This window comes from Bacillus rossius (assembly GCF_032445375.1).
Source record: "Bacillus rossius redtenbacheri isolate Brsri chromosome 9 unlocalized genomic scaffold, Brsri_v3 Brsri_v3_scf9_2, whole genome shotgun sequence".
Lineage (NCBI taxonomy): Eukaryota > Metazoa > Arthropoda > Insecta > Phasmatodea > Bacillidae > Bacillus > Bacillus rossius.
Window position 1 is genome coordinate 603638 of NW_026962013.1, and position 27373 is coordinate 631010.

The window sequence follows — 27373 nt, forward strand, 5'->3', positions numbered from 1 at the left end:
GACGGAGTGTGCCTGCAGCAGCCGGGCTCACGGCGGACGGAGTGTGCCTGCAGCAGCCGGGCTCACGGCGGACGGAGTGTGCCTGCAGCAGCCGGGCTCACGGCGGACGGAGTGTGCCTGCAGCAGCCGGGCTCACGGCGGACGGAGTGTGCCTGCAGCAGCCGGGCTCACGGCGGACGGAGTGTGCCTGCAGCAGCCGGGCTCACGGCGGACGGAGTGTACCTGCAGCAGCCGGGCTCACGGCGGACGGAGTGTACCTGCAGCAGCCGGGCTCACGGCGGACGGAGTGTACCTGCAGCAGCCGGGCTCACGGCGGACGGAGTGTGCCTGCAGCGGCCGGGCTCACGGCGGACGGAGTGTGCCTGCAGCAGCCAGGCTCACGGTGGACCGAGTGTACCTGCAGGAGCCGGGCTCACGGCGGACGGAGTGTGCCTGCAGCAGCCGGGCTCACGGCGGACGGAGTGTACCTGCAGCAGCCGGGCTCACGGCGGACGGAGGGTGCCTGCAGCAGCCGGGCTCACGGCGGACCGAGTGTGCCTGCAGCAGCCAGGCTCACGGCGGACGGAGTGTGCCTGCAGGAGCCAGGCTCACGGCGGACCGAGTGTGCCTGCAGCAGCCAGGCTCACGGCGGACCGAGTGTGCCTGCAGCAGCCAGGCTCACGGCGGACCGAGTGTACCTGCAGGAGCCGGGCTCACGGCGGACCGAGTGTGCCTGCAGGAGCCGGGCTCACGGCGGACGGAGTGTGCCTGCAGCAGCCGGGCTCACGGTGGACGGAGTGTGCCTGCAGCAGCCGGGCTCACGGCGGACGGAGTGTGCCTGCAGCAGCCGGGCTCACGGCGGACGGAGTGTGCCTGCAGCAGCCGGGCTCACGGCGGACCGAGTGTGCCTGTAGCAGCCAGGCTCACGGCGGACGGAGTGTGCCTGCAGGAGCCGGGCTCACGGCGGACCGAGTGTGCCTGCAGCAGCCAGGCTCACGGCGGACCGAGTGTGCCTGCAGGAGCCAGGCTCACGGCGGACCGAGTGTGCCTGCAGGAGCCAGGCTCACGGCGGACCGAGTGTGCCTGCAGCAGCCAGGCTCACGGCGGACCGAGTGTGCCTGCAGGAGCCAGGCTCACGGCGGACCGAGTGTACCTGCAGCAGCCAGGCTCACGGCGGACCGAGTGTGCCTGCAGCAGCCAGGCTCACGGCGGACCGAGTGTGCCTGCAGGAGCCAGGCTCACGGCGGACCGAGTGTGCCTGCAGGAGCCAGGCTCACGGCGGACCGAGTGTGCCTGCAGGAGCCAGGCTCACGGCGGACCGAGTGTGCCTGCAGCAGCCAGGCTCACGGCGGACCGAGTGTGCCTGCAGGAGCCAGGCTCACGGCGGACCGAGTGTACCTGCAGCAGCCAGGCTCACGGCGGACGGAGTGTGCCTGCAGGAGCCAGGCTCACAGCGGACCGAGTGTGCCTGCAGCAGCCAGGCTCACGGCGGACCGAGTGTGCCTGCAGCAGCCAGGCTCACGGCGGACCGAGTGTGCCTGCAGGAGCCGGGCTCACGGCGGACCGAGTGTGCCTGCAGCAGCCAGGCTCACGGCGGACCGAGTGTGCCTGCAGCAGCCAGGTTCACGGCGGACCGAGTGTGCCTGCAGGAGCCGGGCTCACGGCGGACCGAGTGTGCCTGCAGCAGCCAGGCTCACGGCGGACCGAGTGTGCCTGCAGCAGCCAGGCTCACGGCGGACCGAGTGTGCCTGCAGGAGCCGGGCTCACGGCGGACCGAGTGTGCCTGCAGGAGCCGGGCTCACGGCGGACCGAGTGTGCCTGCAGCAGCCGGGCTCACGGCGGACCGAGTGTGCCTGCAGGAGCCGGGCTCACGGCGGACGGAGTGTGCCTGCAGGAGCCAGGCTCACGGCGGACCGAGTGTGCCTGCAGGAGCCGGGCTCACGGCGGACCGAGTGTACCTGCAGGAGCCAGGCTCACGGCGGACCGAGTGTGCCTGCAGGAGCCGGGCTCACGGCGGACCGAGTGTGCCTGAAGCAGCCAGGCTCACGGCGGACGGAGTGTGCCTGCAGGAGCCGGGCTCACGGCGGACGGAGTGTGCCTGCAGGAGCCGGGCTCACGGCGGACCGAGTGTGCCTGCAGGAGCCGGGCTCACGGCGGACCGAGTGTGCCTGCAGCAGCCAGGCTCACGGCGGACGGAGTGTGCCTGCAGCAGCCAGGCTCACGGCAGACCGAGTGTGCCTGCAGGAGCCAGGCTCACGGCGGACGGAGTGTGCCTGCAGCAGCCAGGCTCACGGCGGACCGAGTGTGCCTGCAGGAGCCAGGCTCACGGCGGACCGAGTGTGCCTGCAGCAGCCAGGCTCACGGCGGACCGAGTGTGCCTGCAGGAGCCAGGCTCACGGCGGACCGAGTGTGCCTGCAGGAGCCAGGTTCACGGCGGACCGAGTGTGCCTGCAGGAGCCGGGCTCACGGCGGACCGAGTGTGCCTGCAGGAGCCAGGTTCACGGCGGGCAGAGTGTGCCTGCAGGAGCCAGGCTCACGGCGGACGGAGTGTGCCTGCAGGAGCCAGGCTCACGGCGGACCGAGTGTGCCTGCAGGAGCCAGGCTCACGGCGGACCGAGTGTGCCTGCAGCAGCCAGGCTCACGGCGGACCGAGTGTGCCTGCAGGAGCCAGGTTCACGGCGGGCAGAGTGTGCCTGCAGGAGCCAGGCTCACGGCGGACGGAGTGTTCCTGCAGGAGCCAGGCTCACGGCGGACCGAGTGTGCCTGCAGGAGCCAGGTTCACGGCGGGCAGAGTGTGCCTGCAGCAGCCAGGCTCACGGCGGACGGAGTGTGCCTGCAGGAGCCAGGCTCACGGCGGACCGAGTGTGCCTGCAGGAGCCAGGCTCACGGCGGACCGAGTGTGCCTGCAGCAGCCAGGCTCACGGCGGACCGAGTGTGCCTGCAGGAGCCAGGCTCACGGCGGACCGAGTGTGCCTGCAGGAGCCAGGTTCACGGCGGGCAGAGTGTGCCTGCAGGAGCCAGGCTCACGGCGGACGGAGTGTGCCTGCAGGAGCCAGGCTCACGGCGGACCGAGTGTGCCTGCAGCAGCCAGGCTCACGGCGGACGGAGTGTGCCTGCAGGAGCCAGGCCCACGGCGGACCGAGTGTGCCTGCAGCAGCCAGGCTCACAGCAGACCGAGTGTGCCTCCTCGCGCAGCTGCCTCGCAGACCACGTGCCGCGATGATTGGCCGAGAGCTCGCTGACAGCCCTGATTGATCGATCTGCCCGCCGTTAGGCGAGTGACATGCGCAGACGCTCAGCAGCGCCTCTCAACCCCCTCCCTCCCTCCCTCCACTAGGGGAGTTTACACTAGGAACTGCAAGGCGAGCCATGCACATTCCGGTTTCGCCAGCCTCCAGTGTCTTGTAAACAATAGTTGGCATGTATGGCTTTTTGTTACAAACCCTAGTGTTTATCGTAATAAACTGTACGTCGGTAAATTTAAAAAAAAAATTTTTTTGCTTTATTACCCATAAAACCCTTATTATCCGGATTTTCGTTATCAGGATTGCCTTTAGTTCCAGTTACTCTGGATAGATGAGGTTTAACTGTATTTAGAATTTCCAATAAATCAAATGTTAAATAGCTAACAAAAGCTAGATAAAAAAATACATAACTTCTATGACTATACCACATGGTCCTAAAAATCCAAAAATAGTGATTTTAGGTTTTATAGTCTGCATGTTGCTTGCTTGCCGGCACGCTAGTCACATCAGTGACTAGACCAGGCCAGACGTCGCCACGCCTTTGTTTATTAGTTTCATTATTCATTTATTTCCTTTTTTTTACTACTTTAACAATGTATTCATTAAGTTAAACAGGAATATTAGCACTCACACAACCAAGCTTGTGTGTGAGTGCATCTAATCACTTTAATCTAAGTGCGGTAATTTGACAAGTTTGAACATTATAAAAACTGACAAATAAAAAAATAACTTAAGACAATTATAATTAGTTTTTTTACTAATTGACATTTTGCTCATTTCTCCCCAGGCCATATTGCAGAACAGATTGAAAAATAGAAAAGTAAAATATTCTAATTCCTTCAACAATGAATATAGATCTTAGTTCAAGGAGTTAATACAGAATTTTTCGAATTTTGTTTTTAAGTTAAGATGTATGTTTGTCCCTCCTTGTTTTATATGAATCCTCTCCTCTCTCTCTCTCTCTCTCCCCCCCCCCCCCCCCCCCCCCTCATAAAAAAAGACAAGGTACCACCCTAGACCCTCCTTGGAAAGGGCGTTCACCATTATTTTCATTAATATAATAAAGAGCATTCCTTGATAATAACAGTTATTTCAATTTACATATTGTTACGAACTTGAGCAAGGCCGCGACACGTGCAGGTGCATAGCTGGCTGGCGGCTGCCGCAACATGATATGCGCCGCGCGCGCCTTGAAGACAACAAGGATTGTCGCTTTCCCCCCTCCTTCCCTCCACTCCCCGCGCGGCGCCCTGCCTTTGACACGTAACTGACACCTGACAGCTACGGAATTAAGCGAGCCGCCGACACGTGTTACGAGAGATTTCTGCCGTCGGGTCGGCGCGGAATGACGCGACTGGCCCCGGCCGCGCTCGAGAGTTCCAGAAATGGCGGCTGATATATAAAAAGAGGACGTGGGCCTCAGCAGGGAGTTAAGAGAGAGGAGAGTCAGTTCAGAGTTCAGGCGGGAGCCTTCCCGCGGCGGAGTTTCCGGGGCGATAGTGCCGCGGGTGCGGCAGAGTTGCGAAGTCCCTGGACGAAGGTTCCAGGACAGAGAGGTCAGTTCCGGGCGTTAGTGTCGCGGGCGCGGCGGAGTCCCGAGCGAAGTTCCGAGCGAGGCGTCGAGCGGATCCTCGGCGAAGGCAAGTGCGTCGGTGGCGGCGGAGTCCGCGGCGGAGACCCACGAGGAGTGCTGCGGCGAGAGTTGCGCCATGGGTGTGCGAGTGCGAGGTGTGCGGTGTGTGAAAACGAGTGACTGGGGAAGCAACATTTTTTGAGTGCAATTGATTATTTGGCAATTTTATAAGATTAATGGTAAGTGACATAAGTAGTGGCCATCAATAAAACTGTGTGTGATAAAATCTATTAATTGGGCTATCCTTTACGAACCCGCGGTACATCGTAACAATATGTTTGAAAACTTACCTTCATCCCCTGTCCGCTTAGTGAAGCTCGCGGCAGCCAGCGAACTAACAACGCTAGTAGTACTTCAGCCCAGTCTTAATTCTGTGTTAACTGGGAGTTTCGTGTAAAAGTTGACTTATTTTTAAAACTATCTTTTGTTTTAAACTTCAGTTACAGTTTAGGATTTTTAGTTTATTTGGGAGCTTTGTTGGTGGTTCAATTCATAGTAATAACTTGTAACTTTACCACAAATGTCAGTTGAAAGTTGGAGTGTTGAGAATGTGGATCCTAAACGTACTGGGATCACCCATTAGAAAGCATGTTTTAAATGTGCTTATTTAAATAATTAATATTGGTTTGCTAATTGCTATACATTATAATCTTATGGTAAATCTAATTCTTTCAAATATGAATTTTGAGATCCATTAATTATTTTTAATGTTGCCACCGCCTGGAGGTTCCGTGACTGAGAACCGGGTGGAACCCAGTGAGGCGGAAGTAATTAACAATAATTTAACTAAGAGCTCGGTCCAGGAGGGCACCAGGTTAGCCCTGACATCTCACCCCAGGGTTGGTGTGGCTGCCCCTGTTGTGAGGACCCTACCAACTATCGACATCCTTGAGCGCTCCGCATAGGTAGTTGATTCCTAAGTAGGTTAGGCGGCGAACTACCGGCTGACATGGTTTTATTCACACGAACCGAGCGACAGGTACCAAGCCTGAATCGGTATGCTACAAACTACACTGGAAACACTGTTAACACGTGTTGCACTTCGTCGAAAATTATGTAAATTATTAACTGTGTAACGCATTACCCAGGCCTGAATCTGACCTTTGAATCAGAATCTGATAACATAACAGCAATGGAACACATTTGCTATGAAATATTCTTAATGAAAATTAATATTATTTAATTTTTGTTATTTTGGCCTAGTTTATGCAAAATCAGAAACAAAAAATATTATAATTCATATTTAGTTTCATCGAGTATTTTTACATTCATGTTGGTGACCATGAGTGTTTAACCTGCAGTCGGGTTTGCGCCGTTTTTACAAATCGAATAGGATTTTTCCTAACCTTAAAGCTTAAACAATTGCAAAGTATGTGTTAAAATTAATTGTTTTTATTGTTCAAGAATAGTAAGGAACGAAATTAATTCGAAATTTAGAGAGCTTTGAAAATTTGAAGATTTCCTGAAAACGTAAGTGGAATGACAAGTCATTGTTGTACGACAGTCTGTAGTTTATTTAATAGTTGTCTACATAAGTTCTGCTGTAAAGAAAATGTGATAATAGTATTTATTACAAGTCCTATTGGGCTTAAATGCCCTACAAAATATATATATTTTTAAATTCCTTCTACCTATATTGTACGAATACCTATAAAGTCTTAAGAGGGTTGTAACATCAGGAAAATTGTGTAGTAAAATACTTAAAGAGCGTTAAAAAAAGAAACTGAAAACCATACCGTCCTAATGCTCAAAAAAATTTAATTCGTTCTTTTGTAGGAACAAATAAAAACTTTATTTTAAAGTATAACTCAAAACTTATTGAGTATCTCGAAATACGCTCAAATATATATATATTTTTTTTTAAATTTCCTAAATTACACTTACAACATTAATTTTAGTCAGTAGGCTCGTACTATTGTTTTAATGTAGTTGATCTCAACTGAAACATTGCTAACCTCACCCTCAGGTGAATTACACGAGGCTGCCTACTAGCCTAATATTGGGCAAATCATAGGAAACTGCTGCTTGTCTAGACAAATGGGGTAAATCTGTAAAATGAACACAGGCTGGGCTGCGCAGTAGCCGCTAATCTAAAAAATTACCATGGTTCCCTACAAACGTGAAATTTCATATTTGGTTGACCAATCATCATCAAGAATGAGAACGAAAAATGAGGGACATGCATAAAAAAAGTAATTCCATAGATTAGCAACGTACAGGAGAAAGACGTTAATGATAATTAATTTGAAAGGTTGGTTAGGGTAGGCCATCTACATTAATACATAATACTTTTTGTGCATTATATATGTATTAGAAACTTATTATTAATGTAGCTGACCCAACTTAACCAATTTCAATCCCCCCCCCTATTTCCCAATAGCTGCTGATTCGTTGAACCACCAAGAAAAATCACTGTTCTGCCTGCTCAGCGACACTTTTAGACTTGCTTGATAACTTTGTTCAATCCACGGTTTATTTACTTAGACTATGTTTCCCACCTAATTACCCCTTTTTAATTTATAATGTAAGTCAACCTAACCAACCTAACCCAAACAAGTGAGGCTGCTGTTTGGTTGTATTAATATTGATTTTAAATTAATTTATTAATTTACATTCTGTTGATCTCGCATGAGCATCGAGTCTGGGATATAGAACAAGCCAGTTTCATAAACAATTTGACCAACAAAATAAGTTGAAAACCTGTGTACGACTAATGGTTTAAAGTGCTTCTCAAGGCTAGAATACGTCTTTGAAGTTTGGCCTGAACAACATTTCTATTGCAAATAATAGAGAAAGTATTTAAGATGGAACATAGAGCGTTCTACAACCACTGTGACTTTTGTGGCAGTAGAAAAAAAATTTTGTTGAAATAATTGGGGATAGTAACAATTCACAAAAGTATTTGAAAAATATAGATGTTTCTCCTCAATTAAATTTTTCCAGGATTTTGGAAAAGTTGTAATATGAGAAATTAGTCTACAGTTGGATACTAATTTTGTGTTATTTTTTTATGAAGTGGTTTTACAACTGAATATTTAAGACAATTGGGAAAATACCTGATTCCAGTTAGTAATTGAAAATTGTTCTAAGAGGTATACTAATTTGACTTATACAGTTTTTAAGAAGTTTGTTCTTAAATGCTATCAAACCCTGATGATGTTTTTGGTGTAAAGGATTGTACTTTGTTGTATATACGTTACTTTCTTTTTTGACGTGAATTAAATGAACGTCTTCTTGATGGTTGGGCAGCCACTCCAGAGAAACTGTGGCAGCAAAAATTGTGACACCAATCCACGACAAACTTCAGCCCATCGTTCGCAACTACTGGCTCAACTGACTTCACTTCAACATCAGAATCATCAGAGAGCAAACAATATACTGCATTCCCCGTCGCTTCTCGCGAGGCAGACGGCTGAGGCTCACTCCAGGACAAATTTTGCACATTGTTCGGGGGCTCCTTTTGCTCCACTGACTCATTTCTCTCTTCTATGTTTTGCCTCGTTTGAATCTATGACTTATGGGAATTTTTAGTTGCCTCTGCTCAGGTGATTTCACTGGTTTTCTTCCTTTTCTCCAACATAACAGTTTGCACTTAGGCATTTTGCGATTAATGGCTCCAAAACCAAAGTTAGTAACTTTATATTTATTCCACTCAACTAGCACCCCTCAGTGCTAACTCACAAGTAACTTAAAGTTTAAATCATGCAAATCGGTCTATTACTTTCAGAGTTTCAGCTTGCACCGACTTTAATTTAACGCTCCCCACCGACGCTCATTACATCATCACTGCAAATGTTCATTTACAAATTTAAAGTGGTGCCGAATCTTCAGTCGAAATGACACCCAACTTGAGATTAAAGACATTCATATTCCTGTCGGAAATTCATGTCCAAATTTAGAGTTCAAAGCACTTGGAATGCTCTTTATCTTTTACAAGAAATGTTAACACTTTTATAATCCATGTGTGTTGGTTGTTATATATCCTCACTCTTTTAATGAGACATCTACAAAAGGTTTAAAGAAAGGTATAAAATTGTGCATTAGCATCATTTTGTGTATAGACTTCAATCCATTTTTTTTTTGCTTGAAATATTTTTGAAATTTTGGAGAGTAGTTTTATTTATAAGTCTGATTTGTTTGTATTTGTTAGTTTTATCGACATGTTTTTGACATGTTTAATATCATACCTATTTTGAGTTTCAACGAAGATGATGTCCCTACAGATCCGTGTATTTTGGAAAGTTGACAGGAATTAGATTGCTACTAAGAAGCATTGAGCTCAGAAATGTTTGAGATGAACTTTCAGTCATAAAGTCAATATAAATGTCCACATATATAGCAATTTCAATAATTGGTTTATGAAATCTAAAGAGTACAGATTCAAGGCACCTTGTAAAGTTCATTAGATATCTTGAAGAGGATCTATATACTGCTTTTATGAGTACCTTTTTGTTACCAATTGTAATCTGTGTTGCTGCCTATTCAAAGTTATTGTCATCTCACATTTTGACGATGTCTGTGTTCACTGTCTTAGAGACAAGATGAGTTTTAACATACACCTCCTCCAGCAAACACATTTCTACAGTAAAATGTAGCTGTTTGTACCCAGGAATTTTTATTTGACTTAGTTTCTTATGATTTTAAGAAGTATTCTTTAAGACAAATTACATTTGTACAAACATTCTTTTCTATTTCATTGGTGTTTAGTGCTTCACTAAAGAAGTCTGCTTTAAATTTTATACTGTGTATGTTTAGATGCAAAATTGAAGTACTAAATTAAAACAGTAAGCATCATGTACCACAGGACCAATATATTCACAGTCATGCCATCAGGATAAAGGGATAAACTGGGTTATGTAATATGAAATAATTAGGCCCTACCTGTTTACAGTTTTAAAAAAAGTTTGGCATTTGCAGCCTTAACCTCAATATTTACACACAATAAAGGAGTGAAATCACGTGGATGTGGAATGTTCATAACTAAAGGCCCATTGACACTGGATATTTATATCACATAACATCTGACACATTACCAATCACACGTGTGTCCGTCATCTTGATTTCATCTCGCGGCTATAGCAGTTTCTGGATGCATGACATTGGACTTTAAACCTGTTAAATTTCCATTGTGTAATGCATTTTTGGTGCATACCTACTAAAATCTCACCCTCAACTAGCTTAAAGAAGTATAATCTCAAAAACGAAGGCAATAATTCCGGTCTACGGGAAATGTCACAGGTTCAGCATTGAGGCATTTACATGTGTTCGGTACTCCTGCTCTGCTAGCCCTGAGAAATCAATAGTACCTTCATGTTAAACAGAGTTATAGTTAGGTTTCATTAAGGGGGAAAAGTTTTTACTGGTTGTCCCTAAAATAAGTACTTTTCATATACTTATAATGTTGTTCATTTTTTTAGTTGTCAGTTCGAATCCCGGCAGCTACAAATTTTTTTTTTGTACTTGTAAATATAAATACGGCGCACGCAACATTTCAAAAGTAATAAATATATTTGAATTAATGAATGCAAATAAAAGTAAATTTTTTAATTAAATTGTACATTTCATTTCACTCCTTTGTATCCATACAAAATAGTGATAATTCAATAAAAATGATTCAATTTTATTCATATAAGTATGCAGAGGTATATTTTATCATACAAAAGATAGAAAAATTTAAAAAAAATTTCTCCCTCAAAGAATATAATATTTTTAATGCCTAAATGGTTTGGTTGCAAAAACCTATTACGGCTCAGTCACAGGCCGAATATATTTCCTTTTCTTCTGGATGAATCATTTCATCAATGTTTTGTTATGATGTTGTCACATTAAACTATCGTCCGTAAACCGACTTTACAGACAACCAATTTTTGTTTAGCTATCATTACTGTCCTCAAATGTAGAATAACATACATCCTGAAATAGCAGTAAACCTGGAATGATACATGACTTTGAATGTATGACGACCTAGATTTAGGATTAAAAGGGTTGCCAAACAGACAATATAGTGTACTTACATTTAAACTAATTTACGTTATGACTTTAAATTACAAATAATTTAATTTTAAAAACCACAGGTCTTCGGAATTCAAACGGAAGGTTCGCAAACCTGTATTGTGTTATTTATAAAAAAATTGTCTATAATTAGGTCAAGAGTTATCAACATTGCTTTCAGTGTTTGAGACTGAATTTGTCTGGTCAGCCATATTTATTTCGAGTGAAATTTTTTTTTTTTACAGCTTGTAGGACAAGTAGAAGTGATGACTCGTCGGAGGGTAACAAAAAAATGAGGTGCAACACTTAGGAGTGGGGAGTTCGATGGGTAGTCGAGTCATACGCAGGTTTTTCATCACTATGCTTGTTACAATAGTGAACCTAACATGTGTACTTGAAGGTGAATGTATGCATCTTAATTCAGTTATCAGTTTATTTGCTGATACACAGATGGCAGCAGCAGCACTCAGTGCCACGTCTGCATTTAAGTACACTTGCTACTTGCTCACTAGACTAGTACACTTTCACACTGATACTTGCGTATGTGTTTACAATATTTATGTACCCTAAAAATTTCCTTTCCCTCTATCTGTAAAGTTTCACTTATAACACGTGTGGTAGCAACACACATTTTTTTTTCTTGTTTAAATTTTCATAATTATTTTAGTGTGTTTGTGAACAGAATATATGACGATTGCATAACATTTATCGTTTCACCTATTTATGTTAGTTCTAAGGTCATCATGCCTACGTGTGAGGCCACAAAACAGCCCACTAGTACAGCTCAGCCTGCACCGGCACAAGCTACCAAGAACAACGTAGATGGAGTCTAGGCAGGGCCTTGCCTGGTTTATTTGATTACTGAGGAGTGTACTAGGGCATAAATTAACATGTTAACATTGTCGTCTCCAAATTACCATGAGCAGAACACCAGGACATACCTTCGTACAGATGAAAACGATCAGTAAAGCTAATATGTAATAACCACAGAGGTATTATGCGGATCTAAAAACTAAAATAGTTTATTCCAATCATTTAAACACAAGCATACACAATACTTCCCACTAAACAAAAGTATTAATAGTTGTCTACTCAATAGCATTACAATAAATTGATAGAATATATCAGTTCCTTAAAACACCTGTTAAGACTTATAAAATAACACTAAAACAGCTTTATCTCATTAGAAAAATACCAGAAACTTAAAAAATCCACCAATTCTTACATTAGAAACACAAATTTCACACTAGAAATATTAATCTCCCCCATAAGGAAAATTCAGCCGTCCATTCTCACAGAAATGTGTCCAGAACGCTGCAGTAGCGTGACGCACACGGCACAGTAGTAGTCCAGAGCACGGCACTAGGCACGCTACACTAGGCAGTGTACTTGAGGCAGCGCACGCTACACTAGGCAGTGTACTTGAGGCAGCGCACGCTGCAGTAGCGCGCCCCACAGGGGATGCACGTGTAGTTGCTCGGGAAGCAGCACACGGCACAGTAGTAGTCCAGAACACGGCACTAGGCACGCCACACTAGGCAGTGTACTTGAGGCAGCGCGTGTCGAGGTGTGTGCCCAGGCAGCGCACGCTGCAGTAGCGCGCCCCACAGGGGATGCACGTGTAGTTGCTCGGGAAGCAGCACACGGCACAGAAGTAGTCCAGAGCACGGCACTAGGCACGCCGCACTAGGCAGTGTACTTGAGGCAGCGCGTGTCGAGATGCGTGCCCAGGCAGCGCACGCTGCAGTAGCGCGCCCCACAGGGGATGCACGTGTAGTTGCTCGGGAAGCCGCACACGGCACAGAAGTGGCGCTCGGGGCGAGCCGAGGGCGGGGCCTGAGCCGACCAGTAGTTGGGAGGATCTGGGTTTCGGAAGCGGTCCTCTTCCACCAGCTGGGAGAAGTTCTTGCGGAACCTGCGACACAGCACGGACGATGACCCCATCATTCACACCGTCGAGACAGATGCAAGTTCCTACACCACATTACAGCAGTTCGTATTTCTAAATAGTTGTAGGCCTACATATAACCATTTTAAGTAATTCTCAATTTTGGCAATTTAAATGCAAAAAAAAAAATATGTTAAGCTAGTTTAAAATAAAACCAATAAAAACAATTTAATTAATGACGGCCAATGCGATCATAGAATATTGATGTAAGATTTTATTTAAGGCAGCAATGGCCAACTTTACTCTTTTAGCCAACTAATCCGAGGGGCAGAGACATACAGAGTTTAAATTAAACATCTTGCAACAATTTTTTTAATGTATTATTTTGTAGTATATCTAGTAAATACAATGTGTGGCATGTGATGACGAGAAGGAAAATCTCTTAAAATATAATTTAAATATATATAAAAACACATGAAATCCAAGAAAAATTATCATGAACAATATAGAGAATACCAAGATATGTATAAATAAGTTTAGTTTTTCTGTAAGAATATTATGGCTTCTTAACAATGTCTGCTTTCAACTTATTCAACACATACTATGTAAACAAAGACTGCTAATACATGGCATTATACCTAACAAAATAGTTTTGTTGAAAGATACTTTAAGCGGCCCGTACAAAACAATGTCAGCCACGACTGATTCAAGGTATTGCAGACTGTGAGAAAGATTTTTATTACACATACTAAGGCATGATGCTATGAAGGCTGCGCTGTTAGAACCACACGGATGTCCTGGTAGCAACACCAACACGTGCAGATGATTCGGGAGTAGTCTAGATCCCGATACCATAACAATATTGATGACAGCATGGTGGCGCTGACGTCATTACCGCCCCTACGTTCTTTCTGCACAAGCGCGGGAATATGGGGGTTTTGGGCGGGGAACAATCACATGCTTGTTTTGCACAAACCACGTTTCTCTATCAAACTAACTTTTGGGCATCGTATTCTATACTACAGCCCTACCTATTCTAGTGTAGGACACGATATCGAATTAATATTTCCCATTGTATTGTGTTCCATACTTAAGTCCTACCTATTCAAGTATAGAACACGATACTGAAGGTACATTTCCTATGGTATCGTATTATACACTATAATCCTGCCCAGTTTATTATATTTTTCAATACCACATTTCATAATTTAATTATAGAACACGTTACGGAAAATATTTTCCGTACAGTAATTTACTTTTCTCATAAACTATATCTTTGCAAAACAAGCATGTGAATCTTCCCAATCCAAAACGCCCATTCTCGCACTTATGCCATAAGAACGTAGAGGTTGTAATTACTTCAGCACAGCCTTGCTGCAGACTTCATCGATATCCCTACCATATCACAATGTTAACGTGCATATATATTTTTTATTAGCTGACCTACCCTCACCAAAATTATCACTTTGTGTTTATCATTTAAACAATTGCAAAACCTATAGAAAAAGGAGCCTTTTTTTACATTATCTACTACACTATATTTTATAATTCACTTAACACATCAAAACAAATAATACACAACTCCAAATCATCAACATTTGAAACCCTTTAAAAACCACTTACTTGTCTTGGCTTTATGGCAATAATTGTAGATCTAGCCGCAGCCTAGAACACTTTGAAAAGCCCTAAATCAGTTGGCCTATAATTGGGCCAAAACATTAAAAAATAAATTTTAAAATAAATAAGATCCTATTTATTTTTAACACCTTAAACCTGTTCCGATTAGCGGGACTCCACTTACTTGAACACTAACAGACAGTCACACTGTTTTTTTTTTGTTCTTTTCTCTACAGGGTGCTGTGATTCTGTACTACTATCATCCAATAGAATAAAACCTTTGTTCATAACCATTCAGAACAAATTTCATTAAATTTATTCAAGATTTTTGTGTGCTTTATATGTTTTCAAGGTAGTTATGTACAGAGGGTAGTATTCAAAAACCCTGATCATTCAACCATTTACTCAAAAGTCTACAAAACTCTTCTTCTGATTATCGAATGCAAACCCACTTTAGTAAATTCTACAAAATCTGACATGCAACAAAAAAGCAATTCCAACACCTCATCTAATGGAACAGTGGTGAATGTCAACCTTCAGTAAGTTTTAAACAAGCAACCTCTGACAACTATCACACTATTTTCAATCACAAGGAAACAAAAATTAACCTTATGATTTACGAATTTTAAAAGAGGAAGCATCATTTAAAGACAAAAAAAATTAATTTTAGTAATAGCATAAAAACACTGTCATATATGAGCTATAAACTTAAAAAAGGGTCATGGTATGATTTTCATAAAATATACTTGGCAGAACTCTGCACAAACCAGCTTGCCTAAGACTACGGAGCGAGAAAGACAGTTTTGCGAACCTCTGCTTGTAATACTCGGCACTTCTGTTCTTCTTCTTGCGGCCGCCCCGAGACTCCAGCGTCTCGTGGAACTTGGGCACTTTCTTGCTCATCACTGCGGACAAACAACCATCACGCTTCCCACCTGGGCTCACCGCGGGTTCATGTTGCCCCGTCATCCTGGTTATGAGACTACCAATTTCTTACAACACCTTAATGTTATAATGTTTTGTCATAACTTAAGAAGCCCAAATTCTGCTGTCATGTGTTAACATGTTGCATCATAAGATAGAAACTAGATTTTTCTGTGAGTTTTTATTAATATTTGAACTTATTTACCGCAAAATTGTTTTATAAATACAATAATAAGACATTCCAAGCACATCACTTATTTACAAGATGTCTATGCTATAGGATTGTGTTTTTCACTAGTATTTTTACAGATTTTTTTATGTTTAAAGACATTAAATGTGATTACATTTAAACTGGAATTTTATCGTGAAGTACAACACAAATAAATAACACAGGTTTATAAACTAAGTACAGTAGAACCAGTTTATAGTGAACCCACCTATAATGAATTCCCGTTTATTGTGAATTTCCGTCTCAGTCCCGGCAAAATGATTTGAGGTTATGTATTAATTTATTGGATATAGCGCACAACTATTGTCAATGTTGATACGTTTTCCCGTGTACCACGAACAAATTTTGCCGATATAATGTACATTGATCTCAAATATTTTTATATAATTAAAAATTTTTTCACAAAACGTCTCTTCTGGATTACATTGAAGTTTTTCTCCGCAATACGCTACTCGATTGTCCACTGTTATTATTATAAACAAGTCGTATTCGAGTGGCCTCGGTAGGCTACGTGTAGCCAAAAATGGTAATCAGTTTGGTGAAAATAAAAAATAGTTTTCCCTGCATAGTTAAAGAATGGGCGAACGCGTGTACATTTATTATGTTATCAAAATTATAAATAAATTACCGCCACACAAATACGTATGTATATTATAGCAGCAAATTCAATATTTTTACGTCTCATTTTTATCGTTCACGTTTCGGACATTTTGATCGGGTAAGGTTCGTAAGACTACCACTAGATAGAACTCTGTGGACAAAATCTTTCCATAGAAAGTGAGAAAATTTCGTTCCAGCTTTAGCAACTGCGATACTAAATGATACGTTGTAATCTTTGATGCACCAGACTCGTTATTTTTCGTTTATTTACTTTTGACGGTAAAAAGAATTAGGTGTTATTAAGCTGCAAATGTGCTTAAATAAGAAATATGTACATAAAAAAAAGGTGAAAAACGCAGTAAAAAACGTAAGGCATTATCTGTGCGAGATAAACTGGACATTATTGAAAAGGGAGACTCCAACCCCACTGTCCCGCACGTGTTAATAGCAAAGGAACTGGGAATTGCAACATCCACATTAAGTACAATATTAAACAAGCTGAACAATCTTCTTTCTCAAGCTGCGATAACGTCACAGAGTATTAAATGCCCGAAAAAAGGATAATACGCTGATTTTCAAGAACCATTAGGTAATAGAAAGTGTAGTTCATTAAAAATATTATCTGCATTTGCTCATAAAACTGTTGCTTTGAGTATTTTCATTCGTTCTTTTCATGGCTTAGGCCTATGTGTAGTTAAGATTTTGCTTTTGAGTATGTATTGCCAATATAAAAGAGTTCCCAGATATAAAGTTTCCCCTCTATAGTGAACATATAAACTACTCCCTTCAGATTCGTTATAACAGGGTTCTACTGTATACATTGACGGTGAGTTATTAGGCATTTTTGTGTTTGCATCTCGTAACCTAACCTTGTATTGTGCTTCTCATCCTAGTATGGTTACTGAAGATCTACAAAGAGTAACTACATAAATTATTAAAAATTAGTTTAGTTTTACCTTTCCCTACAACCCGAAGTTAATTCTATGGATTTTGCATGGCAGTAAAAAACATCCTCACAACAACTCAGTGAAAACTGTAAACCATACAAAAAAAAACTATCTTTAGACATTTTCACTGCAAATTAAACAGAAACTTTATTGAGTAGGTTCTTCTGTGAAATAAGGCTAATATTAAAAATGAGGTGAAAGGTTTTTTTGGGGGGTTAATTCACATGAAGTAAATAATGCGTATTTCATACATAAGTAATACTGTCTACGTAACTTTTCGCTCTAGTTACTCTTACAAAGTTGCTTATATTATTAGCGACGGACCACCAGCGCGGATAAGGGAGACAAGGCCAGCGAGGGTGTTGGCTGCAGTGCGGACAAGGAAGACAGGAGATGGAACACACGGAGCGGTCGAGGGTTACCGAGGTCGGCGTGCGGGTCCTCGTGGAAGTTGTCCTGCTCCAGCGCCTCGAGCGCCTTGCGTGCGCGGCGCCGGCGCGCGGCCTCGTCCAGCACGCGCCGCTGCTCCCTCTGGCGCCCCGACTCGCGTCCCGCCATGCCGCCCGCCCCCTCACAGCCCCTTGTCCGCCAGCGGGAAGCTGGTCTGGTCCATGAGGTCGTCGATGCGCGCCTGCAGGGTGCCCACGATGTCCGGGGAGACGAACAGGTGCGTCTCGTCCAGGTCCTGGATGATGAACTTCTTGCCCAGGGCCAGCGTCTCGTCCAGGTGCAGCAGGAACTGCTTCATGGCCTGGTCGCTGCAACACACCACGCCACTTCTTATCTCGGTACACGGCATTTCGACAATACGACGCAAGTCGCTTGCAACCTGTGGTGTATGGCGCGAACCAAAGTTCACAAAGACAAAGGGAGACTTTTGAGATTAACTGTTTAGTGCATTTTAACAAAATGGGCAGTATTTTAATGAATATCCGTGTCGAAAATCAGGATCAAAGCCAGGCTCAAGTATTTTTTTCAGGTGTTGTGTGTGTGTGTTTTTCTTCTTCTTCTTCTTCTTAACATTTCACTCTGCAAATCGAATGATTCAATAGTCGACACAGTCGCTCCGGCAACGAATTCTAACGGTGGTTGCGGAAACTACTTGTGATTTGTATCCAGTAATGTAGTTGAAAACACAATGTTCTTATATTTATCACGCTCAGCGTAATTTTACAGAATTGTACGTTTAATTTTGTGTCAGAATTTTGTTTGTATTATGTGTATTTGCAACATGAGAACACATGAATTCGCTCGTTACCGAGGTTAGATTTTGCACCTCTCTAGCAAGTACTTAAAGACTCACTCACATTTTATTTCAATCTCAACGTTCTAACATTTGATAATTCTTTTATCTCTACTTTGTTGCATTGTTGCAGTTCGGCCACAACTTTTGGTTTACTTCCAAAGAAGTGTGTACGGCAAATTCTTCACCACTTCTTGCTATCTTTTCCTTTCTTTTTCTATTTTTCAATCCAAAACCAAAATAATCATACTAATTATAACATCACAATTTTTCATCTGACATGAGTTTTGCAAGCCTGCCACAGGCTGAACACTAAGTAAATCACTGCCAAATAATGTTATGTAACCTTCACTGTTTCATGTTGTACTCAGTGCTTGGATATGAGACATACGCCTATGTAAATGTTAATTCTGATAAATGGCAAAAAATGCAGTGTTTTAAGACATAAAATAAGCAAAGCTTACTAAATATTTAATTAGTAAACGACCAGCTACACTTTACGGCCTGAAGAAGAAACTTGCGTGAGCACCAACACCATCGGGTGCCACTGATACTGTATCGCCTGTGGACTACAATGTACACTGCCTCCTGCCGTCCGGGTGTTGTGTCTGTGGACTGCGAGGTCTGGCGTGATGGGTCCCCAGGTGCGCCGCGAGAGATGTCCAAGCGCAAGGGCGTGAGTGCAGACGAGAAGAGGACCAGGCTCTTGGAGCTGTTCCGGGAGAAACAAGAGTTCTTCCAGCTCAAGGTCAGCGTGTCCCCCTCGCTTGTCTCATCCCCGCCTGGAGCCTTATCTCCGCCTGGAGCCTTATCTCCGCCTGGAGCCTTATCTCCGCCTGGAGCCTTATCTCCGCCTGGAGCCTTATCTCCGCCTGGAGCCTTATCTCCGCCTGGAGCCTCTATCTCCGCCTGGAGCCTCTATCTCCGCCTGGAGCCTCTATCTCCGCCTGGAGCCTTTATCTCCGCCTGGAGCCTTATCTCCGCCTGGAGCCTTATCCCCGCCTGGAGCCTTATCCCCGCCTGGAGCCTTATCCCCGCCTGGAGCCTTATCCCCGCCTGGAGCCTTATCTCCGCCTGGAGCCTTATCTCCGCCTGGAGCCTTATCTCCGCCTGGAGCCTTATCTCCGCCTGGAGCCTTATCTCCGCCTGGAGCCTTTATCTCCGCCTAGAGCCTTATCTCTGCAAGCTGCCATACAGCTTACTGCTTAAACAATTCTGGCACATCATAGTACACAAGATCTCGCCTGAGAACTATTTGTGAGTTAGCACATTTGGTGGTTCTCAATGGTTATCATTATACCTCTCAGCCAGAAATACATCCTAGTATTCAGCTTGTAAAATATAGGAAAATCAATTTTGTATTTTTAACACAGTCCAGGAATCAGCATTCTTCAAGCTAAAAGTAGAAAAGTAAGGAAATGGATACATTTAATAATATGAATTAATTTCCGTTTACAGTTTTAACCTTGTAAATAAATAATTATAAGAGTACTCTGCAATTCTATGTAAAATTTAATCATCAAGGTGGTGATACATTGTACCTTGTTGGTAGACGACTGTAATTAAATACATATAACACCTAGGCCTATTATGTTGTGACACAAACTGTAAAGATTCCACATAGTGGCTTAACTGTAAAAGGCTTAAAGCTTTGGCCACCCTCTGTAGAGAAACTAATGAACTTAAGCTCTAATAACATTCAAAATCAGCCTCTACATTTAATTTCATTTGTATGCTCATTTTTATGTAACGCTTAGGCGCTACTGTAATTTCTACCGTAGGTTTCACTCGTAGGAACATGATCTGTTGAGCATTAGTTTAGAACAATAAACATTAAATATTGAATTTTTAAATTTATAATGAAATAAAATTTAATATACGTACTTGTATTAACATAAGAATCAGAAATAAACAACATATGACTGAACAATACACTTGCAAAACATGAACACTTGACCATCATGCATGAACACATTCTTGATATTTAAATTTAATACACCAAAATATTAAAATCAGAAAACCATTCCAACTCTTTCCTGGTAACAATAATTTAGATGGAATAACAAAATCTTTGACTAGCATGGCCAGTATGATGGGAACAATTAAACAAATGTTCTCATTCAGTTCTCAGAATAAAAATTAATAATTTTTAAAACTGTATCTAGGGGGAATTTTAATAAAAGCTTTGGTCAGTATTGCAATCAAATTCTATATATCTTGACTATTGAACATGTAATACTTGATAGTATAATAATTTCAAGTGACTGTTTTATAGTATTGAGGTAAATATAATTACATATAATTAGTGTAAAAACATGTGTTTAAGTTTTTTTTTTATAAGTGGAAGCAAGTTCCAAATCACTAAATACTTAATTCACGCAGAAAATCACAGTGGCGAATCTAGATTTTGTGATACAGCGGAGTCCAACGACATTTCAAGATGGCCTATCTGAGATGCTGCTGATATGGACCATCTAACAACTCACGTGGTTTTGCAGCACACAACACAATCGGTGTATGTAAGTGCCACATAATTTCCCAGAGTAATTCGGGCGAGGTGAAGCCTCACCTGACGGGTGGACCGAGAACCCAGTTCCTGTTCCCACGATGCAACGGGCCGGACCCTCACAAGATCCAAACAATCAAATTGCTTGAATTTTTGAACGCCGTGCCACAAAGGCAACAGCCGGTCACATCACGCCTATTGAAAATGCTGTTGGAGCTACGAACAGTCCGAAAATACATAACACCTTGTTATGTAATCATGTCTTCGGAGTCTTAAAATGATTAACAAATAATGTCAGGAACAAAAAAATATCAATGCTGTCACGTTATTAAAAAATGTTGTTCCCAAAATAGTAATTTAACAATATTACAGTCTTCTGAACCAGTGTTTTTGTACAACCTATACTTTATATTTTTGTGGGGAAATAAAAAAAAAACCTTGTAGAGCAGATGTAGGTGTGAAGTAGTGTGAAGGTAGTGAGTGTCTGGTAGCGTACTGTCGGGACCGGGGCGACAGGAGCTGGAGAAGATCGCTCCCAAGGAGAAGGGCATCACCGTGCAGTCCGTGAAGGACGTGCTGCAGTCGCTGGTGGACGACGACCTGGTGGACAGCGAGAAGATTGGCACGTCCATCTACTACTGGTCCTACCCCAAGTGAGTGCCCCGTCTCTCGCTCTGACCCGACCCCTTCCAGCCGATGAAACCATGTTTCACTTTGGATGGCATGAAGAAACTGAACATGCCAGTTTTTTTTTATGTAACCTCACAATATACATTCGTCCTTGTTTTAAAATTGGGTGATCCATAGTTATTTTCAAATCTCTCAGTATCAAATATATTCCCCAGTTCACGTTACTAACAAGAAACTGCTGAAAGTTCGATTTTATTAGATTGAAAATGATCTACCCTGACATTCGAAACAATTTTGCATTACATATCTACTTTAATCACTAAATTAGGGCCTGTGATTTAAGGGAGCTGGGGGTTTGTGTCCGTTGATCAACAATTGAAAAAAGGCTCAGTTTTGTGTAGAAACAACTTGAATTATTTTAACTGACAATCGTGAAGAAGTTTATGAGGAGACTGCGTGAAACTTAACTCACATCTAAGATGATCCTACACCCAGGGGAGCGAATGGTGAGTAGACTGAAGATAACTGGACTCCCAAGACCATATTTCAGGGTGTATAGTCGGTTGGTTGTGTTGAAAGAACATTTTTTAAAGCCCTGCTCATGATCTGGTTTCCCCTCATTCTATATCCTTCCACAGGCTGCATTTGTAGATTATGAACTAAGTGCTTGTTACAGCAGTTATTATTCTAAGGCACAAGGTAAGAAAACCTGTCAGCTTTCCCAATACTCTGCTCGAGCTCACAGTATAGCTTTCGTACTCATTTATTTTGTCTTGACATTGCATAGGACCCAGCTTCATGGGCTGGTGTAATGATCATGACAGTTGTCCGTGAGAAAACACCAGTGCCCCTCCTGGCAGTTGTTACAGACTGGAGACCGCTGGTGGATGTCAGGTTGCGACAAAGTGGAAGTCGTAGACAAAACTTCGCGATGGGACGTCTAATCCTTCTCAAGGCTCCGTCTCACACACAATGTTGATTTTTTCCATTATCTCATCATTACTATTCTTTAAGGTTTTTTTATTTTTTTACAGTACTTCCCTCATGATGTTCCGTCACACACACATTCAACAGATGTTCAACAAGTATAATATAATGGGTGTAATTGTTGTTACATGCACAACATTTTACACCCATTACATTAGACACGGTGTGCGGGGTGGAGCGAGTGGTGCTTGTGCGCGCAGCAAGTCGGTGAACGCCAAGCGACGACGCACGGAGGGACTGGCGGCCCGGCTGCGCGAGGGCCTGCACGGCCTGGAGGAGGCTCGCGCGGAGACGCAGCGCGCACGGGAGGGCAGGGAGCCCACGGAGGAGCGCGCGGCGCTGCTGGGCGAGTGGGCGGAGGTGAGGGCGCGGCACGAGGCGGCCGTGCGTCGCCTGCAGGAGCACGACGTCGACAACCCGGAGAGGTTCCTCGCCATGCGGTCCCAGACACAGGTGCGTGCCCCCTGCCCCCTGCCCCGTGCCCAACGGGCTCGCAAATCAGCAATGTGTTTTTGTATCCCGAGATAGTCTGAAAGCCAACTTCCAAAACATGCATCACAGGACTTTACAAATCCTGGATGCCAGGTCACCATGACGCCCATCTCTGCCTTGCGACCAACTTCTGCCAAAGATCTCAGGACTAAATATTGTGCGACTGCAATCAGATTTTAAGTTACAGTCAGGCGGTGTGGTAGTTCTAATGGGAAAATGTAGTAATTATAGCAAAGCAATTGAAGACATTCTGGCCCAATTAACTTTCCTGTCTAGTACGGTCAAATTTTTTGTTCCTACCATTTTCTCCTTGAGATGCATGTTATATTCCCAAGTAAGATGTTGCCCAAAAACTTTGTTTCTCATATAAAACATTTATATTTTATTTCAAGTTGAAAGCCAATATTTGTTTAAATATTAGGTATCATTTACTTAATTAATTAACAGAAATACAACTTTGTCTAAAGTGTAATTCTCTTATAAATTTGTTTTCGATCATTATAATCTTCAACTATTCAGTCGCCGCTGTGTAGCACGTATGAAAATTAGCCAGCGCTAGTTGGCATCAAATTTCTTTAGTTTGATGCCTGCATGGACTGTGTGCATGTAGTCGAATATTGATACTGATAACTCGCTGATTGCATGCAACTCGTGCTCTTCGTATAATGCAAAGTAAACTACATATGATAGCCCACACTCAATGATAGTTATCAGCAGTACGCTGCATTAGTTCGGTCTCACGTTCGGGTTGCGGTTTTCATTTTCTGTTTTAAGTTGATCCGAAATAGTTTTTGTTGAATGACTAATTAATTTAAATTTTTTGGAGTCCTTTTGTATACACTGCTTTTTAAATAAACATAATTTTCATTTAACATATTTTGTTGTTATGAAAACTTAACCTCATCAAAAATGCTTTTTTCGCATAAAAATCGCATCTCTACTTTTCAAACTTGATATTAGCATGTGTAGTGCGACAATTATGCGATAAAACACGTATTTGAGTGTTTTATTCATGTGGTTAGGGATTTAACAGTATTTTGAACATACACAACATTTGCGTAGTGTAAATCAAATAGCAGTCGCAGTCACAATTGAAAGTGACACTGAATTGTGGAGAGTAACAAACCGTGACTGTGAATGAAGAAGGAAAAAACTTAGAAAAGATGATTACTCTGCGTGTAATGAGGTTGCTTACACATTAGTTCTCTGTGTCTGCATTTCTTGGTGTTGTGAAGTTGTCAGGTACTGATGGACATCGCTAGCAAGTATACTCTTCAGTTAAATGAAAAAATTTTTTTATTAAAATGGATATGCACTTATAAGTGTTAGTACTGAAGTTCTATTGGCTACAATTATTTCCTGTGTTGTTGGTTGCCTGCAGGTGGCGAAAGAAGCAGTCAACAGGTGGACAGATAATATTTTCACCATGAAGTCATGGTGCAAGAACAAATTTGCCATTGAAGAATCTGTCCTGGACACCCAGTTTGAAATAGATCCAGAAATGGACTACGTTGACTAGCTCCCTACTTCTGTGCTATTTGTGCTCCGAGAGTTGTATGACATGATTAGGCTTAAGCTACAGTTAAAATTGCCTGAAAGTGAAATGAAATTTTAAGCTAAAGTTTCACAGAACCTGAAGATACCCAAAAGAACATTCTTGTGACTTCGGAGATTGTGCAATGCTACCATCTGGCTAGCACTGATAGCAGATATTTGGCGATTTGTATGTAATGTGTATACATTTATCTTATTTGTTGTTACCTATTTTATTTGTCATCTTTTGTTTCATGCTATTCTATTCAACCGTTTTGAGTGTTGATTTTTATCTTATTTGTTTTCCTGTTTCAGTTAACCTACATTGTGAAATAAATCGAGATTGGTAATGTCATTCGCACATTTGGCAATGACGTGACTCTGTCCGTCAAGTTTAGGAATGGTTGGCAGACCTTGTGGGGCTGGTGTTATGGAAATATTTATTTTATGAATACACAACTTTTAATAATATTGTATTTAATTGCAGTTTCAGTTTGCAACTGCATACTTTTTTTTTAATATTGCAAAATTATTTGAACAATTACTGAGTTAATGTGCAGATAATGATAAAATAGGGTTATTTTGTGTACTTCTTTATCTTTAACATATTATTTAGTGTGGATTGCTTTAGTTTTAAATGGTTCTTACAACAAGCCTAAATAAATACAATCCTGCCGAATTTAACTTGAGAAAAAAGTTGGATTGGTTTGGTTAGTCTCAATGAAAAATATGTAAATAGCATTGTTAAATTATGCAGTCTCACAAAAGTATGTTTTTAATTCTAAAATACATGCTTCTGTAAAGGGCTATGAAGAATAAAAAAATTTGTGAAATTACATGTATTGAAAATAAGTAAATATTAATATAAAAACTTTCTTTAAACTTTCCAAAATTAAAATTTTGCACAAAATCTCTTGGCAGTGTGTTAACAGATAATGAAGAAACCAAACTGAAGTGCTGATCACAAGTCGCACGGTCCGAAACAAACAGTCACAGAGCTAGTTTCCATCAGCACATTAAATATAGAGGCTATCACTTAAATCAAGTGGTAGTTATCTCTGAAAAGGTAGTAAGTAGCTTTAAGACAAAAAATTTGGACGTCTCTGCAAATAATCTATTTTGTATAATGCTTAATTGTGCTGTAATTCTGGAGCAGAGTAACTTAACCATAAAAAAAAAATTAACACATTCTTTTTATGTCCCGAGATGTTATCCAATTATTTGCTAAGTAGGCGTTTCGATATTTCAAACTGTTTACCAGCAGTCTACAGTTTTCACTAGTGGTTAGGTTAGCTACATTATAAACACAGGAAAAAATACAAAACAGAGTTCAGTTAGAAACATTTAAAGTATGGTAAAATAGGGATAATAGTTTAAATTAATGTAGCTAACATGAATAACCACCCATATATATATATATATTATAGTATTTTTAATGTAACTAAAATAATCTAACCAACTATTCTCACAAATTTATGCTACCTGTAATGTACCAAGTCTAATATAAACACAATTAAAATGGTTAACTACTTTTAAGTATCACAATTGGAAAACATGGCAAGACAGTAAGTAAATGTATGTTTGAATATTTTTGTATGAAATAGTTACTTTGCTCCACATTTATTCCAAAGTTGGTTCACCAGGTATTTGTAGACACCCTGCTTGATAGAGAAAGAAATCTAAAAAAATCTGCATCATTTACCTAAAAGTATAAGTAGACTTGAAACCAATGTAATCATACCAAAAATGGAATTTGATGAACATTTATTTGTGAACGACAATGATGCACATAAAAATAATATTGATAAACAACTAAGCATCACTTACATTATTTCCTAATGACACACTAACATGTAACACTTCTCATTCCGACCCAATTAATTGAGTGTACGTTCATGGATTATTGTATGTTGAGAAACTCAAAATCTGCTGGAAAAGACAACACTTGTGCCATTCTGTCCCTGAAGCCACACAAATCAGACAATCACATGTCATCAGTGTTGACTATACTGTCATCTGCTTCTGATTCGGCGGTAGCAGTCAGCGTCTCGAGGTGCCTCTTCAGTTTGTCGTCGGGCTCCAGGTCCACCAGACGCACCTCGGTCCTGTTGGGGCAGGACACGTACGGGCACTTGGTCGGCCCCTGCTTGATCATGGCCTCGATGGAGGCGCGCTCGTAGCTGTGGCCGCACTTGACGTTCCTCACCGGCTCCACCATGACGCGGCGCGTGAACGGGTCGTGCACGATCACGTCGACTGCGGTCAGGACCACGTCCCCCTCCTCGTCCGCGCCGTAGAAGTCGTCGGACAGCACCTCGCGCAGCATCGTCTTGAAGGCCATCATGTCCGGGTGCTCCGACACGTCCGTGGCGCCCTGCAGGGCCGCCAGCTTCGCGCGGTACAGGCTCCACAAGTTCTCGCCTCTCTCATCGTCTTCCACGTTCGCGTTCTCGTCCTCCCGCTGGCTGCGACGCCTGGCCTTGCACGCCTTCTTCACCTCCTCGAGCGCGCCGCAGACGTCCTTGTGTTCCTCGCCCAGCCAGCACAGGTCGGCCATCACCTTCTCGAACTCCTTCAGCTGCTCTCTCCTGTCGTTGCCCTCCATCAGCTTCGCCGCGAGCTTCGAGGAGCCCGCGAGGGTGTTTTTACAAGTCTGGATAAGCCTAGATATCTCGTCAATCTGAGACATTTCACAAGGCTACTTGTCTTTTTAAGTACGACAATTGCTTGATAAAACAGAACAGTACACCAAAAGCAAAACTACTATTACTACGCGTCTATCAGTTAAGGGCTTACCACTCAACAAGCACACCTTTCATTACGTTCACCATTTTTGCGCCAAAATCTTCTAGCTTGATTTTATCCTCTAACTTGCCGACAAAAATAAATAACCTTATTAGCAAATTTCTTGCACCATAGATTACTCAAC

General features: G+C 42.7%; 3 protein-coding genes across 3 annotated transcripts; 1 reads left to right on the forward strand and 2 right to left on the reverse strand.

Moving 5' to 3' along the window:
- Positions 1-6168: 6168 nt before the first annotated feature.
- Positions 6169-24755, forward strand: LOC134542771 (meiotic nuclear division protein 1 homolog). The gene is made up of 5 exons (XM_063387283.1): positions 6169-6327; positions 18941-19044; positions 21319-21455; positions 22620-22872; positions 24293-24755. The coding sequence occupies exons 2-5, from the start codon at positions 18955-18957 to the stop codon at positions 24428-24430; spliced, it is 618 nt and encodes a 205-aa protein (XP_063243353.1). The 5' UTR covers positions 6169-6327; positions 18941-18954; the 3' UTR covers positions 24431-24755.
- Positions 11844-17721, reverse strand: LOC134542772 (zinc finger HIT domain-containing protein 1). The gene is made up of 3 exons (XM_063387284.1): positions 17476-17721; positions 15165-15258; positions 11844-12763 (listed from the first exon to the last, which is right to left on the reverse strand). The coding sequence occupies exons 1-3, from the start codon at positions 17609-17611 to the stop codon at positions 12535-12537; spliced, it is 459 nt and encodes a 152-aa protein (XP_063243354.1). The 5' UTR covers positions 17612-17721; the 3' UTR covers positions 11844-12534.
- A 226-nt stretch (positions 24756-24981) lies between the features above and the next one.
- On the reverse strand, positions 24982-27272 carry LOC134542770 (E3 SUMO-protein ligase NSE2-like). The gene has a single exon (XM_063387282.1). The coding sequence runs from the start codon at positions 27131-27133 to the stop codon at positions 26429-26431; it is 705 nt and encodes a 234-aa protein (XP_063243352.1). The 5' UTR covers positions 27134-27272; the 3' UTR covers positions 24982-26428.
- Between the last annotated feature and the right edge of the window lie 101 nt (positions 27273-27373).

Bases quoted from the DNA above. Each gene is read 5' to 3' on its own strand.
- LOC134542771 (XM_063387283.1), top strand. From the start codon at position 18,955: ATGTCCAAGCGCAAGGGCGTGAGTGCAGACGAGAAGAGGACCAGGCTC. The intron at 19,045-21,318 runs GTCAGCGTGTCC...CCGGGGCGACAG, and splicing joins AAGAGTTCTTCCAGCTCAAG to GAGCTGGAGAAGATCGCTCC. The intron at 22,873-24,292 runs GTGCGTGCCCCC...GGTTGCCTGCAG, and splicing joins CCATGCGGTCCCAGACACAG to GTGGCGAAAGAAGCAGTCAA.
- LOC134542770 (XM_063387282.1), bottom strand. From the start codon at position 27,133: ATGTCTCAGATTGACGAGATATCTAGGCTTATCCAGACTTGTAAAAAC.
- LOC134542772 (XM_063387284.1), bottom strand. From the start codon at position 17,611: ATGGCGGGACGCGAGTCGGGGCGCCAGAGGGAGCAGCGGCGCGTGCTG. The intron at 15,259-17,475 runs GTAACCCTCGAC...GTTTGTCCGCAG, and splicing joins GGACCCGCACGCCGACCTCG to TGATGAGCAAGAAAGTGCCC. The intron at 12,764-15,164 runs GTTCGCAAAACT...GCTGTGTCGCAG, and splicing joins GCCGAGTATTACAAGCAGAG to GTTCCGCAAGAACTTCTCCC.